The 27518-nt window shown below is 33.2% G+C and overlaps 1 protein-coding gene across 2 annotated transcripts in view; it reads right to left on the reverse strand.

The window, feature by feature from the left end:
* Positions 1-435: 435 nt before the first annotated feature.
* LOC143241013 (uncharacterized) overlaps positions 436-27518 on the reverse strand; it is a 39991-nt gene continuing 12908 nt past the window's right edge. The window contains exons 5-7 of one of the 2 annotated variants that reach the window (XM_076484429.1): positions 14470-14525; positions 13356-13502; positions 436-1166 (exon numbers count right to left, since the gene is read on the reverse strand). In XM_076484429.1, the coding sequence (XP_076340544.1) occupies positions 1098-1166; positions 13356-13502; positions 14470-14525 (272 nt within the window). In that variant the 3' untranslated portion in view covers positions 436-1097. Of the gene's footprint in view, positions 1167-13355; positions 13503-14451; positions 14526-27518 lie in introns of both variants that reach the window. The other variant, XM_076484419.1, reaches the window with a different exon arrangement.

Below are 27518 nucleotides of genomic sequence, written 5' to 3' on the forward strand. Positions count from 1 at the left end.
GTTTACTAAAATTTTTATTTGTCATTCCAACTACCTAAAATTCCTAAATTTGACAGTAACTAATTTTGAGCTCTGGAAATATTAATGTATTGAAAAGTCAAGTTATTATAAACAATCAAGTTAAATCTTATATAGGATAGTAAACACACAAGAAAAAATGTTTTACAGTGTTTCACTTGCAAGTGTTTCAGAGAAATTTGAAATTCTCAAAGAAAGTAACTTAGTCAAAATTTTATTTATTCATTTATCTTCCTTCCTTCCTTACATTGGAGTACTTTGTGATGTACTTGTAAAATTATATTCCTGATGAAATCATTCTTGCATTAATATTTTTATTTGTAGTTACTCAAATAAATTTAAGTTATTTTTATACTATTGAAAATGATTTTGTTAAAGCAATAAGAAGTTAATTTATGCTTATTAACAAAACTTTTATTCATTTGTTTACAAAGATCAAAGTATGGTTTTTAACTGTTTACTTGTTGTTTGATAGTTTCTACTTTTTGGAAGATTTGCTCTGTGTGGTAGATCAAGTTCTTGGTGACATTTGTCCTGGTCTTATGGTGGAAAAGCATTTTCTTAGTGCTTCTCAGTTACAGTCTCATGTGGATAATCCAGTCAGTTTTCCACCAGACATAGTAATGAAACAATTGATTAAGAATGGACCAGATGCTGTGATTGAAAGAGAGAATGTACAAGAAAAAGTTCTAGACTTATTTTGTAGTGGTGCTACTGAGCTCCAGAGGTACCTTAATCCTGATTCAGGTGTTTCCCCTGGGTTAACTCTTGCACCTGATATTCATGTGTCTCACCTATCAGTACTGATTCGTCAGAAGCTGTGTGCTATACTGGATCCTCCAGAATCCATGGGTCGAGATTGGTGCATGTTGGGAGTCCGGCTTGGGATGACAGATGAACTTCCACATATCGACCCTGGAGAAAATTCAAGGAACAGCCCCACAGCTCGAACACTGGAACAGTGGTCAAAAAATCCAAACAGTACTGTAAAGAGTCTTCTCAGTAAACTGGAAGAGTTAGGACGTGAAGATGCTATTCAGATAATATTGAAATGTGGACCTCTTTTCAAAGTACGGCCATCAGAAATGGAAACTGTTGTAGAAGATACTGTAATTGTAGGGGCAGGCTCGCACACATCCAGCTCTAATCTGTCACGATAGTATTAAAATACATATCTAACATATCTTGGAGTTCAACCTCTTTATGATTGAAACAAACTTGTGTGATGTTAGTTTAACATAAAGCTTAGGTTCCAGTTTATCAAGATTATTTCAATTACAATTAAGCATACATACCTCAGGTTAAAACCTGTTATAGTAATTAAAGCTGTTTTGAAACAGGTTTACATGCCTCATGTTTTAGACTTTTATAAAGAAAAGATGTGTTTCTTGTAAAATGTCAATTTTTCTGAAGTAATTTCTTTATTTGAATAAGTTTAAAAACCATATATTTCACATATCACTGAAAGATAAATGTACCTAATTAATTTTTAGTTGTCAAAATTAGTATAATAAAATGATCTCTATATGTTTTTACATCAAATAGTATACCTAACTAACTAAACCCATATAGTAGCTGTATGACTGTATCTCTATATGTTTTTACATCAAATATTATACCTAACTAACTAAACACATTTAGTAGCTGTATGACTGTCTTTTTGATAGTTCTCAAACATGCTGTTAAATCAGAGGTTATAGCCAGCTGAACTTTAGTAGTAAGAAAATGGTGCCATTAAAAAATTGAAAATATACTGCTACATCAATAAATACAGATGTTTAAATTGAGAGCTCACTCAGAACTAATCAAGAGTTCTCTAACATGTCTTGTAAAATACAGCCATTAAGGTATTTAAAAGCCACCTAATGTTAAAATATCTATTGAGTTGCTGTTAAAAATTTAGATGTGTAATTAAATGTTTGACACATTGTATGCTTAATGAGTTGCAGGCCTGATGGTATAACAACTTTATTTGTACATTTATTGGACCAGAATTATACAAAATATTTTTGTGTAAATATAATAAAACAAATCTTTTATAGATACATTAATATTTGTGATCAGAGCAAAACTAAAAATTACAGAAACCATTAGAGCTAATTAAATGCACTTTTGGATTTTTATAATAATACAGAATTGTTTTATCAGTCAGGTAACTTTGCTGTTGATGATATTTTTGGTTGTAATTTTGATTAATTTATATGGTTCAGCCATTTTATTGGATTTAGTTTAGTCTTTAATACCTATTTAAGGCTAAGAATGCAAACTAATCTCTATAATAAAAGCATAATAGTAAAGATAAAATTAAAAAGTAATTACATTCTATTTACTAAATAATATAACAAATAGTGTTAAAAATAATGTAAATAAATGGTATAATTTACTTAAGAAACATGGAAAACTAGGTATTCACTTGAACTACTGTTAGTGAAGATTATTTCTTTGAAAAATATAAATTTGGTATAATATGCCTGATTTTTCCTATGGCTTGTATCATCTAAAAGTACTTTTTAATGGTGTGAGGCTGTTACTTGTTACTCACCATAAAAGTTGTTATGAGTCTAAGCTGTTGAGCTTGAGGTTTCATTACTTTTTTGTCATATTTTTTGGCTAAATAAAACTTACTGTTTTGCATAGTTGATCACACAATAATACAGAAAAAAATGATGTATGAACTCTGAACTAGAAGTTTGTTCTTACTGAGGATTTTTTTGGAAATGAAGATAATTAATGTGTGACTGATCTAAAAACAATGTTTAATATTGGGGAAACTGTGCAATATGTTGAAACAATTGTGATTTGATCCTTGAAAAATCATTTAAGTATCTTCATCTGGATTAATTTATAGTTGAAATTCATGTTAAATTTGGGATTAAGTATGCATACTGCTGAGAGAGGTGTGGAAAAGCAAAGTAATTTATTGATGCCAAACTCCAAATGACTACTTTTTGAGAAAAACTGAAAATAACAAACAGCATGTTACTCCAAATTCTATTATTTTTTTTTACATCCTGAGTAATTTGTATGATTCATGAAACATTTATGATCATTTGGTTATATCATGAAACACATATAGACTTTTCACTTTAAAGGAAATATGCAATAAAGTTGATTTCGTTTTAAAACATATCATTACTGTAGCAACAACTTACTGTCAATCCTTTTTGGATGTCTTCAGTAGTATGGTATGAATGGTATTGGTACACAGGTCATTTTAAACTTTGTGTTCTGGTTGTAACATCAAAAAGCTTCTTGTTGAAATAAAAATTAGTGATAGATACCAGTACATATACACTGTATTTATACAATTGTATTAGTGGACTAAAATCAAAATATCCCTCGTATATATTAATTACCAAAACAAAAGCTAACTTCATAGAACAGGTACCACCATATGTCCAGCTTTTAGTCACTATCTAATGTGTAATTACAGTTGTTTATTTATCATTTTGTTCAGTATTTATTTAGTTAGCACTTTAACTTTTGGAGAAACTTCCCTCAACTTTGTTAATTTATATAACATAAAACAGTTTATAGCTAAATAAATGCAGATTTGTTTCTCAATTTAGTATTTTATTAACAGTGAAACTAAATTTAATACTTTTTCTGAAAAAAAAATCAGAAATAACTTATATAAAATTAATAACTTGACCCAAACATACAACATTGTTGTAACAAATCTAGAGTCTCATTGGAAATACAAATACTGAGAAGTGAAATTAGCTTAATATTTTATTATCACATACATTTTGATAAACACATATTCATCAGTTTTAGGTATCATTTCTTCTATATGGATACCATAATCTTCTGCCACCTTAGGATCAGGCTGATTTTGTTTTATGACTTTTTCAATTTGTCCACTTTTCAATACTTTGTAATTCCTGATGAATTTATATACTGTCTGACAGGAAAATGGTTGCTACCTGTTTTCTGAAGTTAACTTTATGTTTTAGTAATCAGGGCTCAGACCTGATTTCATTCATTTGGGATAATTTTCCGCTCTGTAAATAAACTGAGAATCTTATCTGTTCATGTAGAAACTTTATGCTGCTGTAAAGCAGAACAATGTGTGAACTAACTTAATGTAATTAAAAAAAATTACATGCAAGTGATTATCAAACCCACTGTCACTTGGATTTACCAGCAGCAAATTATTCAGTGGTAACATGGTAAAAGTGTAAAATTATCCACATTTTTTGTTGTCATATTTTTAAATAAACAAAATAAACTTACCATTTTTTTGTAACACCCAAAGGGATTTGCCCAGCTTGTATTTTTAGTGTGTGAAAGTGAAATAAACATACTGAATTTTATTTATTATAACACACAATGTTTTAAAGATTTTATTATTTGTAATCGCTAAAGTTATAAGTTAGTAGTATGGTTTCAGAACTTGTGGTTTGTCATCTATCATGTAATAAAATACTAGTACATTTAAGACTTTTTCCTTGTACCTGTTTATTTAAGTGACCTTGGTGTAAATTTTTCTGTGTAAGAATTGATTAATATTAAATTAAGGGTCAAACTGGGACCATGCTTTCGTGCCAAGAAGAGCAAAGATAAACTCAGTAAATGAGATTAATTGTGTATGTGTATATATTAACTGTATACTGTGTTCCATGTATATAGTATTTGTATTAGTGTGGGTAAAAGGTCTTTGTTTTAAATTGATTGTTAATTCAAATAGTGTCACTTAATTTTGTCATATTATTCAAAAACAAACATTTATAAGGTAAATAGTATTAATCAGGACAATTATATAAGCTAACATTTCAGTATTACTCATATGAAAAAGAATGATGTTGTTGACTTATTTAAATTAGTGTTTCCGAGTGCTATTGCCAAAAAAGACTGTATGACACGTATGACTGTGTTTGTATTTGAGTGCAAAGGCACAAGTTATTGTGGTTTGTTACACACTGCTCAATTTTGCAAAAAAAGATGGAAGCTTTTAAAGTAATGACAAATAACTTGGGTTAGGTTTCCATATGTGTATCAAGAAGCATGTTTTTGTCTGTATTGTGGCCCAAACATTCCCAGTACAGGATCCAGCAATTGAACTCTGCTAACAACTTTATAATTAAGGTTGGATCACTTGAATGTCTGCTTTAGAGTAATGTTGTTATAACCTAACTCTCTTCTCACCCAGGATTTGTAAAGGAGTCACTTAAAAACTGAAAGAATATTAAAATTTATCTTTGTTTTCAATGTATCATAAAGCCAAAATGGAATATGCTAAGTAATTAAAAACTGGTAAACCAGGATCTTGGCTTTCTAGAAGAAACAGAACATCCTTTTGATTAAAATAGCTTAATTCATCAATAATTAGTCATTGAAATATTGTTCTTTTCTGTTGCTGACATAAATAAGACAGAGTTCATAACTGAGGGCAGTATTTTAAGTAATGTATGTATTTAATTTCTAATATTTTCTTCTCCCTCAAATACTGTCATATGTTTCATCAAAAATATTTATTTATGGCTTGAGTCTGTGAAACTGTAGAAGAGCTTGTAATATTCTGTAATAAAAGCCACACAGATATTTTTGTTAGTAATGCAGATAAATTAATGATACATGATACATGTGTGCTTTTAAGAAATTGAAAAGTAAGATTTTCTCTTTATGTGTATTGTCATGTTTTCTAACTTTGGGTTAGAATAATGCAGTAAGAGAAAAAGACTAAAATACTTTCGATTAAACTTTTGCTGAAAGATATATTTACCATAGGCTTTAATTAGCCATCATCCATAGCTTATTGACATTAGCAAATTCAAGAATACAATGTTTTGTACGTGTAAGACTAGTTTAGAAACCCAAAACCAAGTGCTCTTATACTGCCTAAATGCCTTGCTGTTTATAACATTAAAATCAAGAAATAGCATTCGTAGACCTGATTAAAGTTTTCAGCCATGATGAAAAACAAGTTTAAACATTTATGTAATACAATTCTTTAATACTACAAAAATTTGCATAAGTTTAAAAAACTAGCAGCTAAATACTTGGGAGTAACGTATAGGTTAATAAAGGCGATAATTTACCAGCTCACATTTAACTAATAGTCACAAAAGTTAACCAATCTAAATATAGTTGTGGGATCACATGTATCATAATTGGCCATAAGTGTATTTAATGAATACGTAGAAAATTTAGCTTTTATATCTTATCCAAACCCGGTCAAGTTTTGATGGAGATGTATAGATAGTTTTGTTGGTGGTTTTTTTTTTTTTTGCCATTTAAGATCGGTATTTCAATTTGTAACACCTTGAAATGCCCAAAATGGACTTTTTATTTAACATGTACTAGTCTCTTGGATACTGAGATAAGCTTGTTTCAAACGCATTCCCTAAACTTCTTGGTGCTAATAAGTAGCTTGCTCGTCTAAAATCTCACGAACAAGCAATTTTCATTAATTTGTTAGTAGTTAACACAGCTGTTGAACGATAATTCGCTAATTGGTTGCCTCAGGCGATAGTTATGAGTGTAGAGGCAATGAAATCATAGTTATAATATGACTTAGCAAAAGAAGTGGAGACATCATGGTTCCATTAAGGGGCATCAGAAGGCCACTCTCTCTCGGGTTTTGGGTATCATATATATACCCTGGAGGGTCAGGTGCTCTTTGACCTCTTCCTCCTTCCTTTACTTGTATAGTCATGCAGTGTTGGTTGGTGTTAGGGTCAGAGTGGGCTGAATTGCTCCGACCCATGGTATACATTTACAGATATTATTTTCCTATCAGTAGGAAGTCTAGTTTGATAGTGGCCTGTTTTTCCCCCCTCTATATATATGTTTATTATTATTTTATTTTATTTATTTTTACATATAAAATATATGTTGATAGGGGAGAGATGTTTAAGACTATCTTCATCGTGTATGAGGTACCTGTCTAGCTAGCATAATAATTCATTTTTCATCCAATTTTTATCAAAATACGTTATTGTAGTATGTATGAGTCTATCTGGTATAACTGGTATATTTGAATATTTGTGTGTGAATTTAGATGATGTTGCTTTGGGAACTCTGTATGCTGTTGTGAGGAGTGTGTTTTGTATTGTTTGTAGCTTGGTGTTAATTGTTTTGCTGGAGCTGTATAGTCGATTACTAGTCTAATGTATGTTTTGTAAATTTTTAGTATGTTGTCTGTTGATGCTCCACTATTCTTGCTAGTTAGACTCTTATCATAATTGGTTCTTCGTCAGACTTTATTTTTACTTCATTTACACGGTTAATCCTTGTATTGTGTTTTGAGTCATAAGTTAGACCTAGAAATTTTGCCGATGTGGCACTCTGAAGTAGCGTTCCATTCATATATATTTCAGGCTGTAGTTTTTTGTGTTTTGTCAGTTTTGTAAAGACGACAAGTTGTGCTTGTCCTGTATTTCTGACAGTATTCGCTTATTCTATTTAGTTGTGGTTGTATGTTTATGATTGCTATTTTTGGTGTTCTGGCACCTTTCCAGACTGCCACATCATCAGCGAACTGTGAGGAGAATCCATGATTAAGATCCTTCAATGGCATATTGTTTACATACATGATGAAGAGTATAGGGCTAACCATCCATCCCTTAGGGGCGCCAACTTCTGGAATAAAGTACTCAGTATTGTTTTTTTGTTAAAGCTACCTATTATCTCTTCAGTTAGTCTGACTAAGTGGTCAGTTGTTTGTCTAAATTTTCTGAATCCACATTTTTCTTCTGGTAATTTTGATGTTGTCTCCAAGAATGTGGAGAGTCTGTTACTGATTATTCTCTCAAGAATTTTTGTCTACACAGCTGGTCAGACTGATCGGTCGGTAACTATTTGGGTTATTGGCTGGCTTTCCTTCCTTATGGAACATTTATATATTAGCATGCTTCCAAGAAACTGGTATGTATCCAGAGTATTGTGATAAGTTAAAAAGTACTTTTAGGTGGTCACGCAATTTCGAAGTTCCCTTTTTTAGGAGGATGGCTTGAACATCATCTTCACCCGGAGATTTTTTTTTATTGCTTTATGAAGTTCATGTATGGATATTTCATTCATTAGGATCGTGTCTTTGTAGTTTGTTATGTATCTTGTATTTGTCTCAGATATACTTGTTGGAAAAATTGGTTCAAATTGTTCTTCATTGTTTAGTGTATAATTTGTGACTTTGTTGTAAAAATAAGCATCTATATCTGGATCAGTATGCATTTTAAATATATTTTGCCAATTTGTTTTATTATAATCGAATTTTTATTTTTTGTAGATTGTATTTTTATGGGGGGCGAGATCGAAGACTCAATATATTGATAGATGATCGTTATCAACATATCTTCCCACCTGAAATTTTATTAGCTTCTGGCTCATATTGTTTGTACTAAGACACATATCTAATAGTCATTGGTGTTAGTGGCATACGCTGTCTGTGTGTGTGTGAGGGGTGGGGTTATCGTTCATTACGGCTGTATTATTATCATCTATAAATTGTAAGATACATCCTCCATTATACCTCTATTTTCATCGTTTTTGTGTATTCTATCTTTATTTATTGTTGTGTAATTTAGTATCTTAAACCTGTTGTTGTTCAATATTAAATTTTCGCTTATTATTATAACGTGGGGGTTAGTTTCTTGTATAAGGTCTTCGATCTCATGTTTCTTGGAAGCTATTGCATCTTGGATATTGATATATACTACTGTGAACTTTACGTTGTCAGTAGGTATCCCGTAAGTATTGTTATTATGTGTGGCATATGAGGTATAATGTGTTTTTTTCAGGATGTTGCTTATCATATCAATACAGTTGGTTGTTTGATTTGGTTTTGTGTATTCTGTTATAAATTCTGTTATTATGTTTTTGAATATGGTAGTCAATAGGCTTGTTTTGTCAGGCGTGTTAGCACTTGCTTCTAGGAGTGTGGTATTGTTTTCTTGTGATTTTTGTGTTTGTATTGAGGTGTTTTGTTTCCTTTTAACATTTGTGCATACGTTTATTTCGGTGTTTTGCTAACTTATGTTGTTGTGTCTGTTGTTTGTTGCGTACTCATATTTAGTTGTTCCTGTTTTGTCGTTGTTGTTCTTATCTGATATATACGTTGTTTTATTTGTTTGTATTTGTCACATCCTTTGTAATTGGCTGTATGGGTTTGTCCACAGTTACAATATTTAAGTGTTTCTTGTTCCCCGCCACAGGTGCAGCGCCTCGGTATCCCGTAAATAGACATGCCACAAAACCGTGCCTATATCTTTGGCAATTGTAGCATTGAATTACTACAACTGTCGGAATTTTTAATTGTTCAACTTGGTATATTTAATACCAAAGCATTATTCCATTATTTATGAGGTTTTGTGTGTTGTTGCTGGCATCTGTGTCAATTCGTGTTAAATTTGTAGGTGTTTGTGTTTTTTTTGAAAATTATTCATTATATATTTATGTGTGGTATATTCTTCGCTTCTCTTCTTCTTTGTGGGTATTTGGGTATGTTGAATTTTAGATACCCAGGAGAGTCAGGTGCACAAGACCTCTTCCTCCATCCCTGACTTCCATATCGGCTACTACTATGTTGTTGCTGTAGTGCTTTTGGGCCACAGTAACCCACACTACTCCAGCCCTTTTCAGGGCAATGTCAATGTATTGTCTTGATTTGCTCCTTTATTTATTTACTTATTATTTTCTTCTTTTATATATATATATTTTCCATTATTACTTTTATTTATTTTTTTAAATCATTTATATATATATTTAACGGAAAAAGAGAAAGAAAGAAAAAGGAAGAGAGTAAAAATAATTATAATAAAAGTATGAATATTATACTAGTTTTAAGCGTCTAGTGCATGGTGGCCAGCTTGATTTATATTTCTTAAACATATATTCATAGGTGAGTGTGTTTTCTTATAACAAAGCCACATTGGGTTCTCTGCTGAGCCCACCGGTGGGAATCGAACGCCTGATTTTAGCGTTGTAAATCCGTACACATACCGCTGCACTAGCGGGGGCCTATATTTAGAGGAGAGAGGTACTTAGGACTATGTACATAGTATCTGTCGATATTACATAAGAGTCTTTCAGATACTGTCTCTATGTTCGCATACTTGTGCATGAATGTGGATGAAGTACTACGTGGTACTTTATAAGCTGAAGTTAAGATTCAATTTTGTATTTTTTGTCGTTTGTGTAACTGTTTTTGTGTATAGCTTATCTAGGCTGGACATGCGTATTTTATTATAGGTCTAATGTGTGTTTTGTAGATTTTTATTATATTATCAGGTGATGTGCCTTGATTTTTACCTGAAAGACTTCATGCATAATTTGCCCTTTTCCAGATTCTTGTCAGAATATTGTTAGTGTGCTGTATCCACGTTTATTTGGTATCGTAAGTTAATTCTAAAAATTTAGCCAAAGTAGCAGTCAGTAAAAGTGATCCGTTCATGTATAACTTTGGTGGATCTTTTTTCAGTTTATTTAATCTGGTGAATAGAATTACATGGTTTTTCGGAATATTTATTTTTATTCTATATTTTTGGCAGTATTCTAAATTGTTCAGGACTGGTTGGAGGTTTGTTGTTGCTATTGAAGGAGTGGGGACCCTTATCCAGACCACTACATCGTTAGCAAATTGTGATGCAAAACCTAAATTTAGGTCCGACAGTGGCATATTACTCACATGTGTATTTCTTATAGCAAAGCCACACTGGGCTATCTGCTGAGGCATATCACTCACATATATGATAAATAATATAGGGCTACCTACCCCTCCCGTGTGGGACTCCTGCCTCAGGTGAAAAGGATCCTGCGTGGGCCCCATTCACATCTACTTTACACGTTCTATTGTCCAGAAAGTTAGTTGGCTAGCCAATAATTCCCTGGGGTAAATACATTTCCGTTAACCGGTGACGTAATCCGTTATGCCAGACCGTGTCAAATGCTTTCTCAATGTCGAGAAAGCAAGCTACAGTGCGTTCGTTTATGTTAAAGCTGTCTGTAATTGTTTTAGTTAATCTGATTAGGTGGTCTGTAGTTTGTCTATATTTTCTAAATCAATTTTGAATTTCGGATAATTTTGGATTTGCTTTTAAGTATATACATAGTCGGTTACTAATTATTTTTTCTAAAATTTTGCGGATGCAACTGATTAGGCTAATTTGGCGGTAATTGTTTGGTTCATCTGCTGGCTTTCTTTGTTTCTGGAACACTAAAATTATTGCTTTCTTCCAAGAAACAGGGATATATCCAGCTAAAAGTGATAAGTTAAATAGAGCTGTTAGGTGTTCGTATAATCTCTGAGTACCATTTTTTAGGAGGATGGCTTGTATACCATCATCTCCAGGAGTTTTGTTTTTTTGTGTTTTTGATGACTATTAATACTTCTGTTACTGTTATATCTTTTATTAGTTGATGAGTGCTGCAGTCTATTGTTTTCTCTGGTTTTATTGATGTGTTTACTGGGAACTTTGGCATGTATATGGTTTTATTCTGTTCAATGAAGTTATTGACTTTATTGTAGAAGTATCTGTTCATGCCTGGTTCATGGTGTATTTTGAACGTGTGTTGAGGTGGTCTTTAAACATCTCTGCTTTTTCTAGGTTAGTATAAGCTGTTTTGCCATGTGATTCGAGTGATGGGTACTCTTTGATTGTTTTCCCTGTGTTGGTATATCTCTTCCAGTGTATCCAGAATTGTTTTTGGATCTGTTTTATGATTTAATTGTGAGCAGAAGGTGTCCCAACTGTCTTGTTTTTGTTGTCGGATTTGATGTCTTATTTTATTTCTTATAGTGTTTATTTGTGTTTTTAGTGTCGGATTTCGATTTTGTATGTACTGTCTGTGTAGTTTTCTTCTTTCTTTTATTAGGTGTATTATTTCTTGGTGTGGTTGGCATATGTGTGTTAATGTGGAGTGTTAGGCACTCAGAGATTATATGACTATATGCATCTATATCTGATGCGTCCGCGTCGAAGTTTAGTACTTCAGTTGGTAAAATTTGGTCTATGACTGATTGAAATATTGGTCAATTAGCTTTTTTATAATTTAGTTTATCTTTTACTTTAATTTTGTTTAAGTGGGGGGTGAAGTTGAAGATACACCAGACTGGAAGGTGGTCACTATTCATTTCGTGACCAATAGAAACGTTTACGAATTTGCGACTCATATTATACGAACACAGGCATAAGTCCAGTATTTAACTGGTGCCATGTGCGTACGAGATATGTGTCGGTGTTGCATCATTTAACAAAATCATATTAGTTTCAGTTAGAAATTTATAAAGTGTTTTACCATTAGGGTTTGTACATCTACAGTTCAAGGTGATATGTTTACTATTTGTCAGTTTGTTTGTTTTTGGAATTTCGCGCAAAGCTACTCGAGGACTATCTGCGCCAGCCGTCCCTAATTTAGCAGTGTAAGGCTAGAGGGAAGGCAGCTAGTCATCATCACCCACCGCTAACTCTTGGGCTACTCTTTTACCAACGAATAGTGGGATTGACCGACACATTATAACACCCCCACGGCCGAAATAGCGAGCATGTTTGGTGCAATGGGGATTCGAACCCGCGACCCTCAGATTACGAGTCGAACGCCTTAACCCACCTGGCCATGCCGAGCCTCTTTTACTATTTAAATTAATTACTATATTGGGGTTGTGATTATATATGGAATGTAATATATTTGCATCTAATACTTTGCTAGGTGAGCCGTAAATGCCCGCCACTGTTACTTCAGTATTCTTTTGATTTCTTACGTCTATTACTGCTGATTCATTGAAGGAAGGTATTCTTAGTTCCTGAACTATAAGTTCAGTTTTATACAGTAATAAAATTCCTCGGTTTGAATCTCCCTTATACTTTCTATCCTGTCTGATAACAGATTATCCTTTTATTTTAAATCTGTGGTAGTTATAGAAGGCTGTTTCACTAATTACAAAAACATCTGGTTTTATGGTGTTGGTTATATCTTCAATCTCATGTTTCTTGGAAGCAATAGCACTCTGGATATTGATGTGTAGTACTGTGAATTTATCCATGGTTGATAGAGTTCATGATATATGTTAAAATTTGTGGTAGGTATTTTTGGATGTTTTTCATAATTATTTTATAGGTTTTACTGTATATTATTATTGTTTTCTCAAATCTAGTCAAGTTTCAATAACTCTCAATACTTCATAGTCTTCTATTTCAACTTGAGCTCTGATTTTATCCACTTTGTTACTGATACTCCTAACTTTAGAATAATAGCATTAAAGTATATATTTAAAATCTCATAATATTTAAATACACTTAAATGAATCAAATAAATAAACAAAGTTTAGTTATCTTCTTTTCCAAATGCTCAGTATTTAGAGAAAGGGAAAGAAGGACAAAGTGCTTATAAAAACTTACCAGAACCCAGCTGTCCCTGTGGAGGTAATGATATGCTATGTTTTGGTTATATGAAGCTTCAACATCCTGTAAAGGTCCACTGCTCTGACATTTCAACTTGACACCTTTAGACAAGCGGTTACACAGCATGATAAGTTGGAAGAGTAGCTGAAAAAAAAAAAAGAGAGAAAGAGAAAGTCACATGGAAAAGAAAATGTAATGCATACCAGCTAACTTTTAATATCATTATTAATGACTGTGTTCTTTTTCTTAATATTATTTAAATATTTATGAGTTACATTAGTTAATTTGATTCATCTAGACAGTGATACAAGAGCAAGTTCCAGCAATTGCTAAGTTTTAATAAAATTAAAACAAACACCAAACATTTCCAAAAAAACTTGGATAATTAAACTTTCTTATTTCTGACATATCTGCATTTTCTCATCCAAGAATTTATCTACCCATAACAAATATCTTCAGAAAGTTATTTTTGAACAGCTGTTGTTGTTTGCTCCAGTTAAGAAATAACAGTATATATGAACTCAACTTGTAAGAGTCCAATGGCACCACTTGTGTAGCTAACTCATATTATGTATTCCAGAAAGTTCTCAATATAAAAAAAAAATTACTTTCAGTGCTACAAAATGTATAAAAGAAGATTCAGAACAGAAACATGTGTTCAAAATATAATTTATTTAATTTTTGTTTTTAATTTTCAAAAAAGAATTTTAAAGAAAAGGTGTCTACTACAGAGACTTCCTCAAGAATACTCTATAAAACATCATGTGGCAAGTGTAAAGAACAGTCAGAGTTTAAGAATTTGTGTGCAAAGCTACACAAGGGGTTATACGCATAAGCCTTCCTTAATTTTAAATTGATAGACAAGAAGGAAAGAAACTATAAAACAAATTGCTCTGCCAAGTCCTGTCTGATCATTCTTACTGTCTTACTAATCAGTAGCTTATGACCAATGCCAGTCTAAGAGGCTGAGATAAATAAACATAAGTAATAAAATTGAAACATTTGAACCACAACTTCCTCTATTTTATTACAAGTGAAATTATTTGATTTGATTATAGTTATAAGAAAACAGTTATAAGAAAAACAAACTGACTTTCCATTTCTGTCGTACTTTGAAAACTTTCTCTGTACTGCTGGTTAGTTGGTCTTCTTTTTTTAGGTCATTGTCTTGCTGGAAAGAAGAAATATAGACTTATTATAAAGGCAAACGTTTATGGTATTTACTTACTGTAAAAGTATAGTTCACACTACAGTTTCATAAAGTAAGTCCTATGAAATTAAAAAAACAACAGAACAACACATCTTGGCTTCAAATGTAAGGAGATGAAAACCAAAAGATTCTCAATGAAAAATGCTTGTTTTATGCTATTTTCATGTTTGCCTATGGTCTGTTACAACAGGCTGCTGTCTACCACTTTCTCATCAAATATCACAACTAGATTTATGAATTATGTGACCCTAATTTCCATGTTTTTGCAAAGATCTATTATGTTCACTTAATAACAATGGTTTTGAGTCTGTAAAAATCTGAGAATCGGTTTCCCAAGGTGTACAGAATACAGATAGTTAGTCTTCTATGTAATTTCGCACTAAGAAGACAACAAAATCTTGCCTTTAAGCATTTTTTCACACACCAAAACTCACTGCTACAGTTTCTATATATAAAAATGAATGTGCTTCTTGTTGTAATACTTCTTAGTGGTACCTCTGAAACAAGATAATGCAAGCTTCATAAATCAGCTTAAACTGCAGATAATACTTGTATATTTAGTTTTCAAACATTTCCTTTCAAAACAAATATTCATACAGTACAAGGAGATAACTAGGTTCAAATTTAGAGTTGTAGAAGTTGGCAAGAATAGTTGGAAAGCTTATATCCTAAGATAAAAGTTGTTTCTTGCCATCCAGATCAGCCACACACAAAAAAGTGCACACACTAAATTAATCCAAAACTAAAAAAAACAAATTACAAATAAACAATGAAATAAACCTATCTATACAGAGGAATAACTAGTGATTACAATACAACAGGGGTGACTTCTTAACTTATCACTTTTGAGTTAAATATATTCTCCCTACTGACCACTTTCTCTGTAATTCGATTCCACAAGTAATATATTTCTCCTCTTTAATTTAAAAACATCTATGTTTACACAACAGTTAATTCATTACATAGTTATGAAAATGTGGACCCTGAATATCTGGACACCATAGGTTTACTTATGGCAAATTTACTAAGGCTAAGTGCTTCCATCCAAAAATTTAGCTGCTAACAAAGGGTAAGACAAACTGCTGGCTATTAATTACAAAACAACAATGGGAATAATAATAGCCATTGGTAATATGATAAGTTCTATAAAATATGAAATTGATTTTTTTATTTAACAGATATAAATACACCCTTGTGGAAATCAATTGAAACAAATGGTCATTTTACAATATTTTCAGCATGGCGGCCGGTGTAGGTTCGCTGGACCCGCTGATTTCCTTTAATAGTCATTTTTTCACACAGACGGCGTCATTAGCTGTTTTTTTTGCAGTACGGCCAATCTATTTGTGAGACATATGACGAAATTTTCAGGAATATTACGTCATTCGAAATTGCATTAGAAGGGCAAGGAGACCAGTCAAAAAATACCTTCTTACCAACTCAATGAAGAAAAAACGGTATCAATGAGGTCTGAAATACAAGAACTGGACGCAAGAACAATGGAAGAAGGTGACGAGACTCATTTCTTCGTACAGGGTCAAAGAAGTTTGCATGTTCGCAGATCTCCAGGTGAGAAACTTCGAGAATCTCACATCAATCAGTTCGTAAAACATCCCTTGAAGAAGATGTTTTGGGGTTTTTCAGCTACTATGGCATCGGAGGCTTACATATCGTAGAAGGTATGATGCGAGGACCACAGTACATCGAAGTTTTGTGGAGAAGAGTCGTTCCAGAATTGAAAAAGATTTCCAGATTGATCTGGCATTTTTCAGCAAGATCTGGCTCTGTGCCACACATAGAAACTTGTGAATAATTTTATAAATACAACGCGAATAAAGGTGCTGGACTGGCCTGGAAACTCTCCGAACTTAAATTCTATTGAAAATCTTTGGGCGATTTTTAAAGAAAGACTTCGGGGAAAAGAGTGTACTACGAAAGATAAGCTAATTAAGGCCATAATTGAGGTGTGGTACCGCGATCCAAAAATTAGTAAAGATTGCAGTCAATTCGTGGACTCGATGCCAAAGTGGATTAATGATCTTCTGAAAAATAAAGGCGGTCATATCATGTATTAATTTGTGAGTATTGTTTGGACTCTCAGAAATAAAACGCAAAAAATTTTAAAAAATCGTAATTTTCCGTCTTGTTCCAATTAATTTGCAGAAGTGTGTACAATCTCGTAGGTTGGATTATGATGTTTTCTCATTTCCATATGATCACCAAATGTGCAAATGTTAAGAACAAAAATAAGACAAATTTAGAACATTTTCTTTTTCAACAATAAACACAATACAAGAATGTAATTTATTTAAGTGCTCTTGTTTCTTAAAAACAACAAAAGTATCACTAACATACCTATGGTATTACAAAGAGTTGGCAATCAAAGAATTATAATAATAATGAAGTGATATATTTATTTTGTGGAGGAACATACAGTTACGACAGAAAGTGTTCGTACCCCTGCGTCCCGAGTGGTTTGTTGCTCATAATTTAAAAAAGCATCATGAGTAGGCTAACAGAAGTAAAATATATTATAAATATTATACTAACACACATCTACATACATTTTTATGTAAATTAAATGACAAATAAACTGTTGATAAACAAATACCCAAAAATAGGAGGAGCAGAAAGTGTTCGTACAGTTCAGAACGTGTGAAAAAAACTGATATTACCGTGAAAATGTTCTTTATTTTGGCAAATAAACTACATTATACCATTTCAGAACCAGACACTTGGTTCATAATTATTGGAATTTAGCCAGAAAAAAATGTTACGAACATGTTATATTCATCTGCATTCAAAGCATGCCGTCCTCGTAGAACATATTTAAAGCCTGTTCATTTAGAAGCACGATTGAGGTATGCAGAAAGCATGTAGATAAACCCTTTACCTATTGGAAGAGTATTCTTTGGACGAGACTAAAATCGAGCTTTTCGTCTACAATGATGTTCGCTATATTTTCCGTAAAAAGGAGGAACGAAATCTTCCAAAAAACACCGTCCCTACAGTTAAACACGGAGGTGGCTCGATCATGCTATGGGGTTTCCTTCAGCTCTTCTGGTGTAGGCAGCCTTCACCGCGTCAACAGAATCATGAAAAAAGAAGAGTACGTTGATATATTAGACACTTGCGGCTTGGGCGTCTTCAGATCTTTCAGCACGACAATGACCCTAAGCACACATCGAAATATTTGCAATCCTGGTTCCAGAAGAAGCATATAAGCGTTTTGTAGTGACCATCGTAGTCACCCACTCTCAACCCAATTGAAAACGTTTGGCATGAGTTGAGGACCAGGGTTTATCAGCGTCATCCGAAAAACTTGCAAGAGTTGGAGGCCTTCTGTGAAGAAGAATGGAAGAAAATACCGGTCGAGTACTGTCAAACGATAAGAGAGGGCTATGAGGAGAGATTGTGCCAAGTAATTCACCTGAAAGACTACACAACTGACCTTTAGAATAGACGCTCGAACACTTTCTGCCCCTCCTATGTTTGGTTATTTGTTTATAAACAGTTTATTTGTCGTTCAATTTACATAAAAAATTATGTAGATGAGTGTTAGTATAATGTTTATAATATACTTTACTTTCATTGTCCTAATCGTGATACTTTTTAATTTATGAAAAAAAACTACCTCACGACACAGGTGTACGAACACTTTCTGTCATAACTGTGTATGTTTTGATAGACCAATATCCTGTCAAAATATGTATTGTGTTCACCAAAATAAATTACTTTATTATATTTATAAATTATGGTTTGCCATCTTATTACGATATTAGCAGAATATGCTTCCTTATTAAAATGCATTTGGTATGTAATAGGTTTAAAATCTTCCAAACAGTTATTTACTATTCTGCTTCATGAGTTTAGTAGCAAAACGTTTATTATAGTATGTCATAACATTTGAGCACATAGCAATATCGTCTATCTGATCATAAATACTCTTGTCAAATTTGAAATGAACTTTTATAGTAGCAAGGTTTAATAACTTAATATAAAATGATGTTTTGAACTCGTATATTTATATCATTTTGAAAAAGCCAAACCTATTAGTTTTAATACTTCTTACAAAGAAATACTTAGTATGAAAAACTGGATAAAAAATTTCAATAAATCTTAAATCTTCCAGTACAAATCACTAGTTAGACCTCACTTGTAATAATATATACAATTTTGATCTCCTTATTGGAGAAGATATACTGCTTAAAAAATTAAAGGAACAAGTACATATTTCAGTATATTTTTGTCATAACTAAATTTATGTATGAAAAACATATCCGTTCGTCTACTAGGGTGTTTTTTAAGCTTGCGAGTGAAGTTTGAAGCAACTCAAATGAAACTCACCTCACTCAAGGAGAATACAACTTAAGATACCCTATATAATGCTGTTACGTAAAACTATGCATTCCTTATTGATTCTCTAAACAAACACCAGGCGCCTTCTGACAGAGAACAAGATGGTCAAGGCGGTCCAGATGCTGGAGGACGGCCAGATCCAAAAGAGGGTGGCACAGTGCGTCAGTGTGTCACCAAGCGTCATCAATCGACTTTGGCGACGCTACCAGGAGACGAACTCTTATGGCAGGAGACCAGGTCACGACCGTCATCGCTGCAGAACAGCCAGAAAGGATCGCTAAATCGTGACTACCACTCAGTGGAACAGGTTAGCTACGGGTCAGTCACTGCGAAATGGCCTTCAGCATTCCACTGGAACCCGTGTGTCGACCCAAACAGTTCGCTATCATCTGAACAAAGTATGCCTTAGAGCCAGACGGCCTCCAAGAGGCATTATTCTGACAGCGCAGGACCGTGCAGTGGACAGACGAGAGCAGATTTGGTGTGTCTCACGACATAGAGACGAAATTCTGGAACCCATTGTGAGGCCTTTTGTCAGTACTGTCGGCGATGGGTTCATTCTCATGCAGGTTAACGCGCGAGCTCACGTCGCCAGACTGTGTATGGACTTCCTTGACAAGGCAAGGACAGAGACTTTTGAGTGGCCCGCCTAATTTTCAGATTTAAATCTGATTGAACATTGTTGGCATATGTTGACAAGGCGTGTTAGTGAACGCCAGCGCCCTCAGAATGTACAGGAACTCCGACAAGCCCTGGTAAACGAGTGGGCTGCCATATCCCATGATAACATCGATAGACTGATTCGAAATATACCAAATCAGAGTCAGGAGTATGTTACAGCCCGTGGAGGTCACACTAGATATTGAATGTTTCAAACATTTCTTGAATAAACGCATGTAAACTGTTTAAAGTATTGTTTCATATGGGATATCAGTTTTGGTGATATTTGTCATTTTTTAAAAATTTTATTTCTCCATGTTTTACAGTTCATCACACATTAAAAATTGGATACAGATGGAACTAAAATGAGGCAAATTACCTGCAAAAGTAAAAATATAATCACACTTGGAACACTGAGATAAATTATATAAGAAAACATACTTGTTCCTTTAATTTTTTTGAGCAGTTTATGTTAATATTATTGAAAAAAATTAAAAGAAAACTACTAGTATGATTTTAGGAATGAAATAGTTATTTCACACGGATAGATTAGGAACTCTCAACTTATTTTCCCATGACAAAAAAATGACAAATGATCTTACTAAAACTTACATAATTATTTCATAATGATATATTTTGAAGATAGTACTACAAGCAGATATATGTAACATCCACTATTAATTATTATTTCATTTAATTAACCCACTCATAACGAGCAAACCAGCAACACAGATTTTATAGTTGCGCTACAATGTAAAACAGTTTCACTGTTTGTTTGTTTAGAATTTCACACAACGCTATACAAGGATATCCATGCTAGCCGTCCCTAATTTAGCAGTGAAAGACTGGAGGGAGGGCAACTCGTCATCACCACCTACCGTCAACTCTTAGGCTACTCTTTTACCAACGAATAGTGGAATTGATCGTCACATTATACCGCCCCCACGGTTGAAAGCGCGAGCATGTTTAGTGTGATGGGGATTCGAAGCCGCGACTGGAGGTTGAGAGTCCAGTGTCCGACACACTTGTCCATGAAGAAGTTCGAATGTTCTATAGTTTATTTTCAAAAATAATCGTCACATGTTTTCTAATATAAGGACTATACGAAACTCCTAACTAGCCACTAACAACTCTCTTTAAAAGCCCATTTTCGTATGCATACTTATAGATAGAAACTGTTTATTCCAAAGGCTACAACAGTTTTCTAGCTTCGGGTACGTGAACTGGGTTGTGTTTGAATGAATTGTTCACGTCATACAAATACATGAATTTTGTTTTATGTTTGTTTGAGTTAAACACAAAGTTACACAAAGGGCCATCTGTGTTCTGCCTATTAAGAGTATCGAAACTCGGTTTATAGCATTATAGGTACGTAGACATACCGCTGTGCTGCACAAATACATGAAATATACGACGTGATTACTTTTAAGATCCAAGCATGTAATATATAATTATAAAAAATTAATGAGTAAATATTTATACTACAAAACAACATTGGCCATTTTATGGCTTTCCACAATAAAATGTCACAAAATAATATTATTAAAGGTTGTTTTGCAGTAATATATATTCAGTGTATGTGTATATATGTGACAGAAAGTGGTTAACTAAAAGTGAAAATGGTTATTAGAGCTTAGAAAACATAATTAAATAACCGTTTATAGGAAATTAAAAAAACAATAGTTATAAGCTTAGTATTAAAAATGCTTTACGTGGCAAATTAATTTTTCTACTATTCAAAAGAAAAAGAAAAATCCATGGGCTGAAGTAGAAAATGTAAACATTAATCTAACATCAATATACAGACTCTTTCAGAAACTAGTACAACTCTCTCATGATTATGTAAACATTAAGTTAACATCAATGAACAGGAAGTTCATAAAACCCTAGTAAGAAAACGAGGTTTAACAACAAGTTATTCGAGAGCCACCAAGTGTTTCATTCAATACCTAGGATTGGGCCTGAAGTTTTCATAATACCGTACATGCGGATGTATCAGACATTTGAAGCTACAAAGCAATCCCTCAAAACTAGAGGTCGTCTTATACGCCAGGTATGAAATATGAACCTTTAATTCGGTGGTATACGATAAGTTTATATTGGTACATCCTGGCCTTGCATAGGGGATCAGTGATGCCCTAGGAGGAATTTTATAACATTACTGTTCACTGAGCAATGAACTAAATTCTTTGATAGTAACCTAATGATAAGGTTTGGGATCAAGATGATAATTTCCCGACAAAACATCTCGTTTTATATCGTCATTTGAATAATGAGATTTAGTCGTGAAAAAACATTAACCTATAAAATGTTTTATTTGCCTATAATGTGTATAAAATCATAAAATGACTTGTATTTAATGTGTTAAATATATTCGGTAAGCATATACACTTTATTTTCTTTCGAATACTGATGACTAAGGACTATCGGACAGCAATTCCTCATAGGCTCATTTGGTTCCACAAATAAAGTTCACTATTCAGAGGGTCGTCTTATATATACTGAAAACTACACTTTAACTTGAAAATTAGGGGTCTTGTTATTCGGCCAGTCGCCTTGTACGCGAGCATATACGGTAACTTAAAATGTGTACACTGCACAAAAGACAAAAACGACTGTGAGAAATCAAACCAAACGAATCCTCTTTTCATTACCTCTCTCATCTGACTGAATGCTAAAACTACATTATGCTATAAAAACATCTGCGAGACAAAATGTTTCATAACTGTTAGAAATTATATCTCATTCTGGGAGTGTAAGTAGCAGGCCAAGCATGAAATGTGATTTGAATTCCGCGAATTGTTTTCAAAGAGCTTGTACAGAAATGGCATTCAGTGATAGTGAATTCATCATGCATAAGGTGTTGAGTTTCTTTTAATTATAATCGCTAAATCAGCCAAATGATTATTAACAAAAATATTGTACTATACTATGTGAATCGAGAGCTGCGAAAATAATTAACGATTTAGTTCGTCAGTCAAAATTATTATATTATATTAAAAATAATTTCTTTGGTCATTTGCATATTTTTAATTAAACAAATAAACACATCAAAGATTCGCATTGGTACTTAATACATACATCGATGTATGCTTAGCTTTACTTTCCTAAATCAAACTCAGAAACTCGAGTATATAAGGCTGATTAATACCATTCACAAACGAAAACTACTTGCTTGGTTAATGCACTTTACTCTTTCTGTATACCAGGAATGGAATGAATACAGAAGATCAAATGCGAATACTTTCATATTTTTAGTTGTGTTTTCTTATAGCAAAGTCACATCGGGCTATATGCTGAGCCTACCGAGAGGAATCGAACCCATATTTTCATGAGTAGGAAAATATTTTGTTTGTTTCTTTTTGGAATTTCGCGCAAAGCTACACGTGGGCTATCTTCGTTAGCCGTCTCTAATATAGCAGTGTAAGACTAGAGTGTGTGTGTGTGTGTGTGGTGTGTTTTGTTATAACAAAGCCACATCGTACAATCTGCTGAGTCCACAGAGAGGAATCGAACCCCTGATTTTAGCGGGGTACAAGACTAGAGGGAAAGCAACTAGTCATCACCACCCACCACCAACTCTCGGGCTACTCTTTTACCAACGAATAGTGGGATTGATTGTAACTTATAACACCTCCATGGCTGAAAGCGCAAGCATCTTTTGTGCGACAGGGATTCGAACCCGCGACCCTCAGATTACAAGTCGAGTGCCCTAATCACCTGGGTATGCTGGGCCTAAATACGAAAATGAATAAAGAAAAATGCTAAGTACTGGAATATGTATTCATGAATATTTTGTTAGGTAATATACAGTAATGATAAGGTTTGAATACTTTTATTTTATTGAAATAAAATTTTTAGAGACTCAACAACAAATAACAAAAGTTCAATACTTTTATTTTTCAGAACTTAGTAACAAAGTTTTAGAACAAAAGACATGTTTTTAAAGGAGACTTAATTGTTTATTGTTCTTTATGAACATATGCCATGCCAGTGAGACGACCTGGCGTGAACATATTTCTTCACTGCAGGGACAAGACTGAAATTATATCTTGATTGCATGCTGTCAATCCCAGTTTTCAGCCCATAAATATAACTGGAGGTAACAATATTCTGACCCTTGGTGAAATCTATTACCTCTTCAAAAGGTGTCAGTATTGTCACTAAACTTGCAAGCAGAGTACGATTATGAAAAGTAAATTCGATGTACCATTATCTAGACTATCTAACTTCTCATGGGGAATCTCGAATAAATAGTTAATCAACTTAATTTCCGAGTTCCATGGTATTGGTGTCTCTGACTGAATTCTGGCCTCTCCCTTTAGTAGATCAGTTGTTTGTGTTGATTTTCGAATGCAGAACACGACGATTGAAGCTCTGGAAATTACTTTCAGCAGTGGTCTATCTGTTCTTATGATATCCCTAACTACAAACTGTAGCGTGTGGGAAAAGCGGAGGTCATATTCAGGAAGAAATTCAGATAAATAGTCTACTGATTTAGAATTATTCAAAAGTTCATTTTCTTAGTTACTATCTGAAAATGAGTTACCATCATCTCCCACACTAGGTGGTGTTCGTAGTTCAGATTCAGGCAAGCAGAGAGCCTTGCTCATGTTGAATGGGTTTATTAGATGTCACATGTAACACCTTGTTTTTGATGTCAAAGTGACTTGTTATTTCATCATATTGAGCTACAATGTTATCCGTACTTTGAAACGCCGACATGAAAGCATGACTATATGCTTTTCCCTCTAGTCTTACAGTGCAAAATTAGAGAAGGCTAGCGCAGATAGCCCTCGTGTAGCTTTGCGCGAAATTCAAAACGAACAATCAATATGTATTTTCCAGTTAAGTATAAAATGACTTCACGAAAGCAGCACATTTTTTTTGCTACTCCAGATATCCACAATGACATTGATGTTGGGTACAAGTTGGAGTAGAGAGATGAGTTTTTGTTGAACTTCGTTAAACCTGCTCAAAATCAACGTTATGGACATATGCTTGCAACTGGGAAGAATATACCGTGAATCCAAAGTTATCATTAGATCCTGAAGATCTTTTTACTCCACCACTGAGAAAGGCTGTAATGTATCGGGAGTAAAATTGACGAGTTTGTCGTGATGTGCTTCTGAAGAGGATGTGTATTTTTATATTTAGTTCATTCTGTACAATAGCTGCAGCATCTGAGCGGAAATACCAAAATCACTTGTAGACTATGTAGCTCTGCGTCATCATTAGATTATAAATATAAGTATCTCAATCATATAATACAGAATTTATTTTATATTTGTTTGTTTGCGACTAAGCATAAAGCTACACAATGAGCATTTGTTCTCTGAACACCATAAAAATATAATTTTGTAATAAAAATAATAAAGCATATAATGGTAAATAAAACTGTGGAATGTAGCTCAAAACATGAGAAATGTATTTATAATAATAAAAATAATAAAAAGATATAACACTAAATGAATGAAAATAAATAAAAAATATAGTTTAACACACACAAGAAATTTAGTTTACTTATATTATATTGTATAATTTCGATAGAATATATTTCATATTAACGAAAATAATAAAAAGGCTTACCTTCATATGCGTCAGGAAGTGGGTTTTTTTCCTCAGTAGAAATATTTTCGTATTTAGCCCCGACATGCCCAGGTGGTTAGGGCACTCGACTCGTAATCTGAGGATCGCGGGTTCGAATCCCTGTCGCACCAAACTTGCTTGCGCTTTCAGCCATGGACGTGTTATAATGTGACGATCAATCCCACTATTCGTTGGTAAAAGAACAGCCCAAAATTTGGCGGTGGGTGGTGATGACTAGTTGGCTTCCCTTTAGTCTTACACTGTAAAATTAGGGACGGCTAGCGCAGATAGCTTTGCGCGAAATTGAAAACAAACCAAACGAATTAGTATAGCATAAGATCGTATCTAATAATGCTTCTTTTAATAGTATACAAGTTTTCAGTTCATAATTTTACAATGGAATATTGAAAAACTAATTTTGAATTTCCTCTAGTGTGAGAAATGTGACTTTTTTTTCTCTTGGATTACTCTCTTCTCTAATTTATTTACCACCCCTCAAGAAGTACAAAATTTAATATAACTTATTTATTATAACATTGTCATCACTCAAGCAAAGAATAATTTTCACAACTTTCAATTTCGTTTGGTTACATAGCCATCAAATAGAAAATCAGACCCCTATTAACACACCCACCTACCACGTAGTCTCAAGATTTGTCAATAGTTCTCTTTTACGTAAATTATTTATAACAAATAAAAAGCTAAGGTTTTTAATACAAAATGGCTATAATGTTATGCTGCTTTCACGAAAGTTTCCCGTAAGAACAAAATTTGTATTGAAAGAGAAGAAATTAACGTACTGCGAATGTAATAAAAACAGTATGATAATCTGACAAATACAAAATTGACCTTTGCTCTTACAACATTAATAATTCACTAAATATAAATACTAGGTCACTGATTTCGAATACTAGTATAAGTACTTCAGTTTCCCTACCAAAGTGTTCGAATAGAATTATAAATACTCCCAAAGTTGTATTCAAAAAACGAATACTCCATGCTGCTATATACATGACATTATATCACGTGACTGGTTTTATATCATATTCTAGCTTGAGGTTAATTCATAACATTTTCAGCACTAATGACTATTTACTTAAACTAAAACTTGTTTGTTTGTTTGTTTGTTTTGAATATCGCGCAAAGCTACTCGAGGGCTAACCGTCCTAATTTAGCTGTGTAAAACTAGTACGACTGTGTAAAACTTATAAATGAGGAAATCTAAATTAAATTAAAACGAAACTTAAAATTTCTTGATGATTGTAGCTAAATATTAAGTATTATTTTGTTTAAAATGTCAAATGAATCTTGATTTCTGTTACGTGACTGTCACAGCTGGAAATCCAGATAAACCACTTGAACAGATGTACAAACACAAATTGCTACCAAACGAAGGATACATAATTATATATATATTATTTAAACTGGATAGTACGTTGACTGGAATTATGTTTTATTTTCATTTGTCGTTCATTATCATAATTTTATTAATAACATTGTATCAGACTGTTAGCATAGAATTTGACTTTGAGGCCAACCTAAATTTCTTAAGAAATTAGCAAAATCTCGTGAGATATTACTGGGATTAGGCCAAAAATATTAACAGCGAAGATACACAACTGATGAATCGATGTATTATCGCTTTTGCAGGTAGAAATGTACGAATTAGTTACAGCGATTGATATGGCTGATGTTTTAGTTTCGCTCAAAATAGAGTAGCTTACTCTAATTGGAAGTTATTATTATTTAAACATTTTCAAGCAGCAGGCAAGACTGGTTTTCACAACTTTTACTCTTATCATGAAATCTTTGTTAAATAAAACCATACTTTACGGGAAAAAGAAGAAGAAGAAGAAGAGAGTACATGGTGTAGCTGATTAATTTTCACGATTTCTATTAAGAAAATAAACAAAAGTCCCCCCAGTCTTCCCACACTGTTTCCGTTAAATCATAGCTCCCTGTAACAGTCCTAGAGGAAGTTCCACTTCATACTGTTACAAAAATACACAATTATAAGAAAAGTAAAAAAAGCATTTTTAGTCAGTGAAGCTATGGTGCAAGTTATGGTACTACCAACATCTAACAATTTTTTTTCTTTATATCCATGACAATGTTAACGCTAATTTATAGAGAGCAAAGCTACATTAAGCTGTCTGATGTGGCCACAGCGGGGGATCGAACCTCAGACCTCAGATTTACCCTTACTCACCGGGAGACACTGTAAATAATAATAAAAACCTGAGGAGTAATAATCTCACGAAGCTAGTAAATATAACATGTTAATTATTCATACTTGAAGCCACGCACAAATTATACACGAAAACTTGTTTTAATAATACATT

This window comes from Tachypleus tridentatus, chromosome 2 (genome assembly GCF_004210375.1).
Source record: "Tachypleus tridentatus isolate NWPU-2018 chromosome 2, ASM421037v1, whole genome shotgun sequence".
Taxonomy (NCBI): Eukaryota; Metazoa; Arthropoda; class Merostomata; order Xiphosura; family Limulidae; genus Tachypleus; species Tachypleus tridentatus.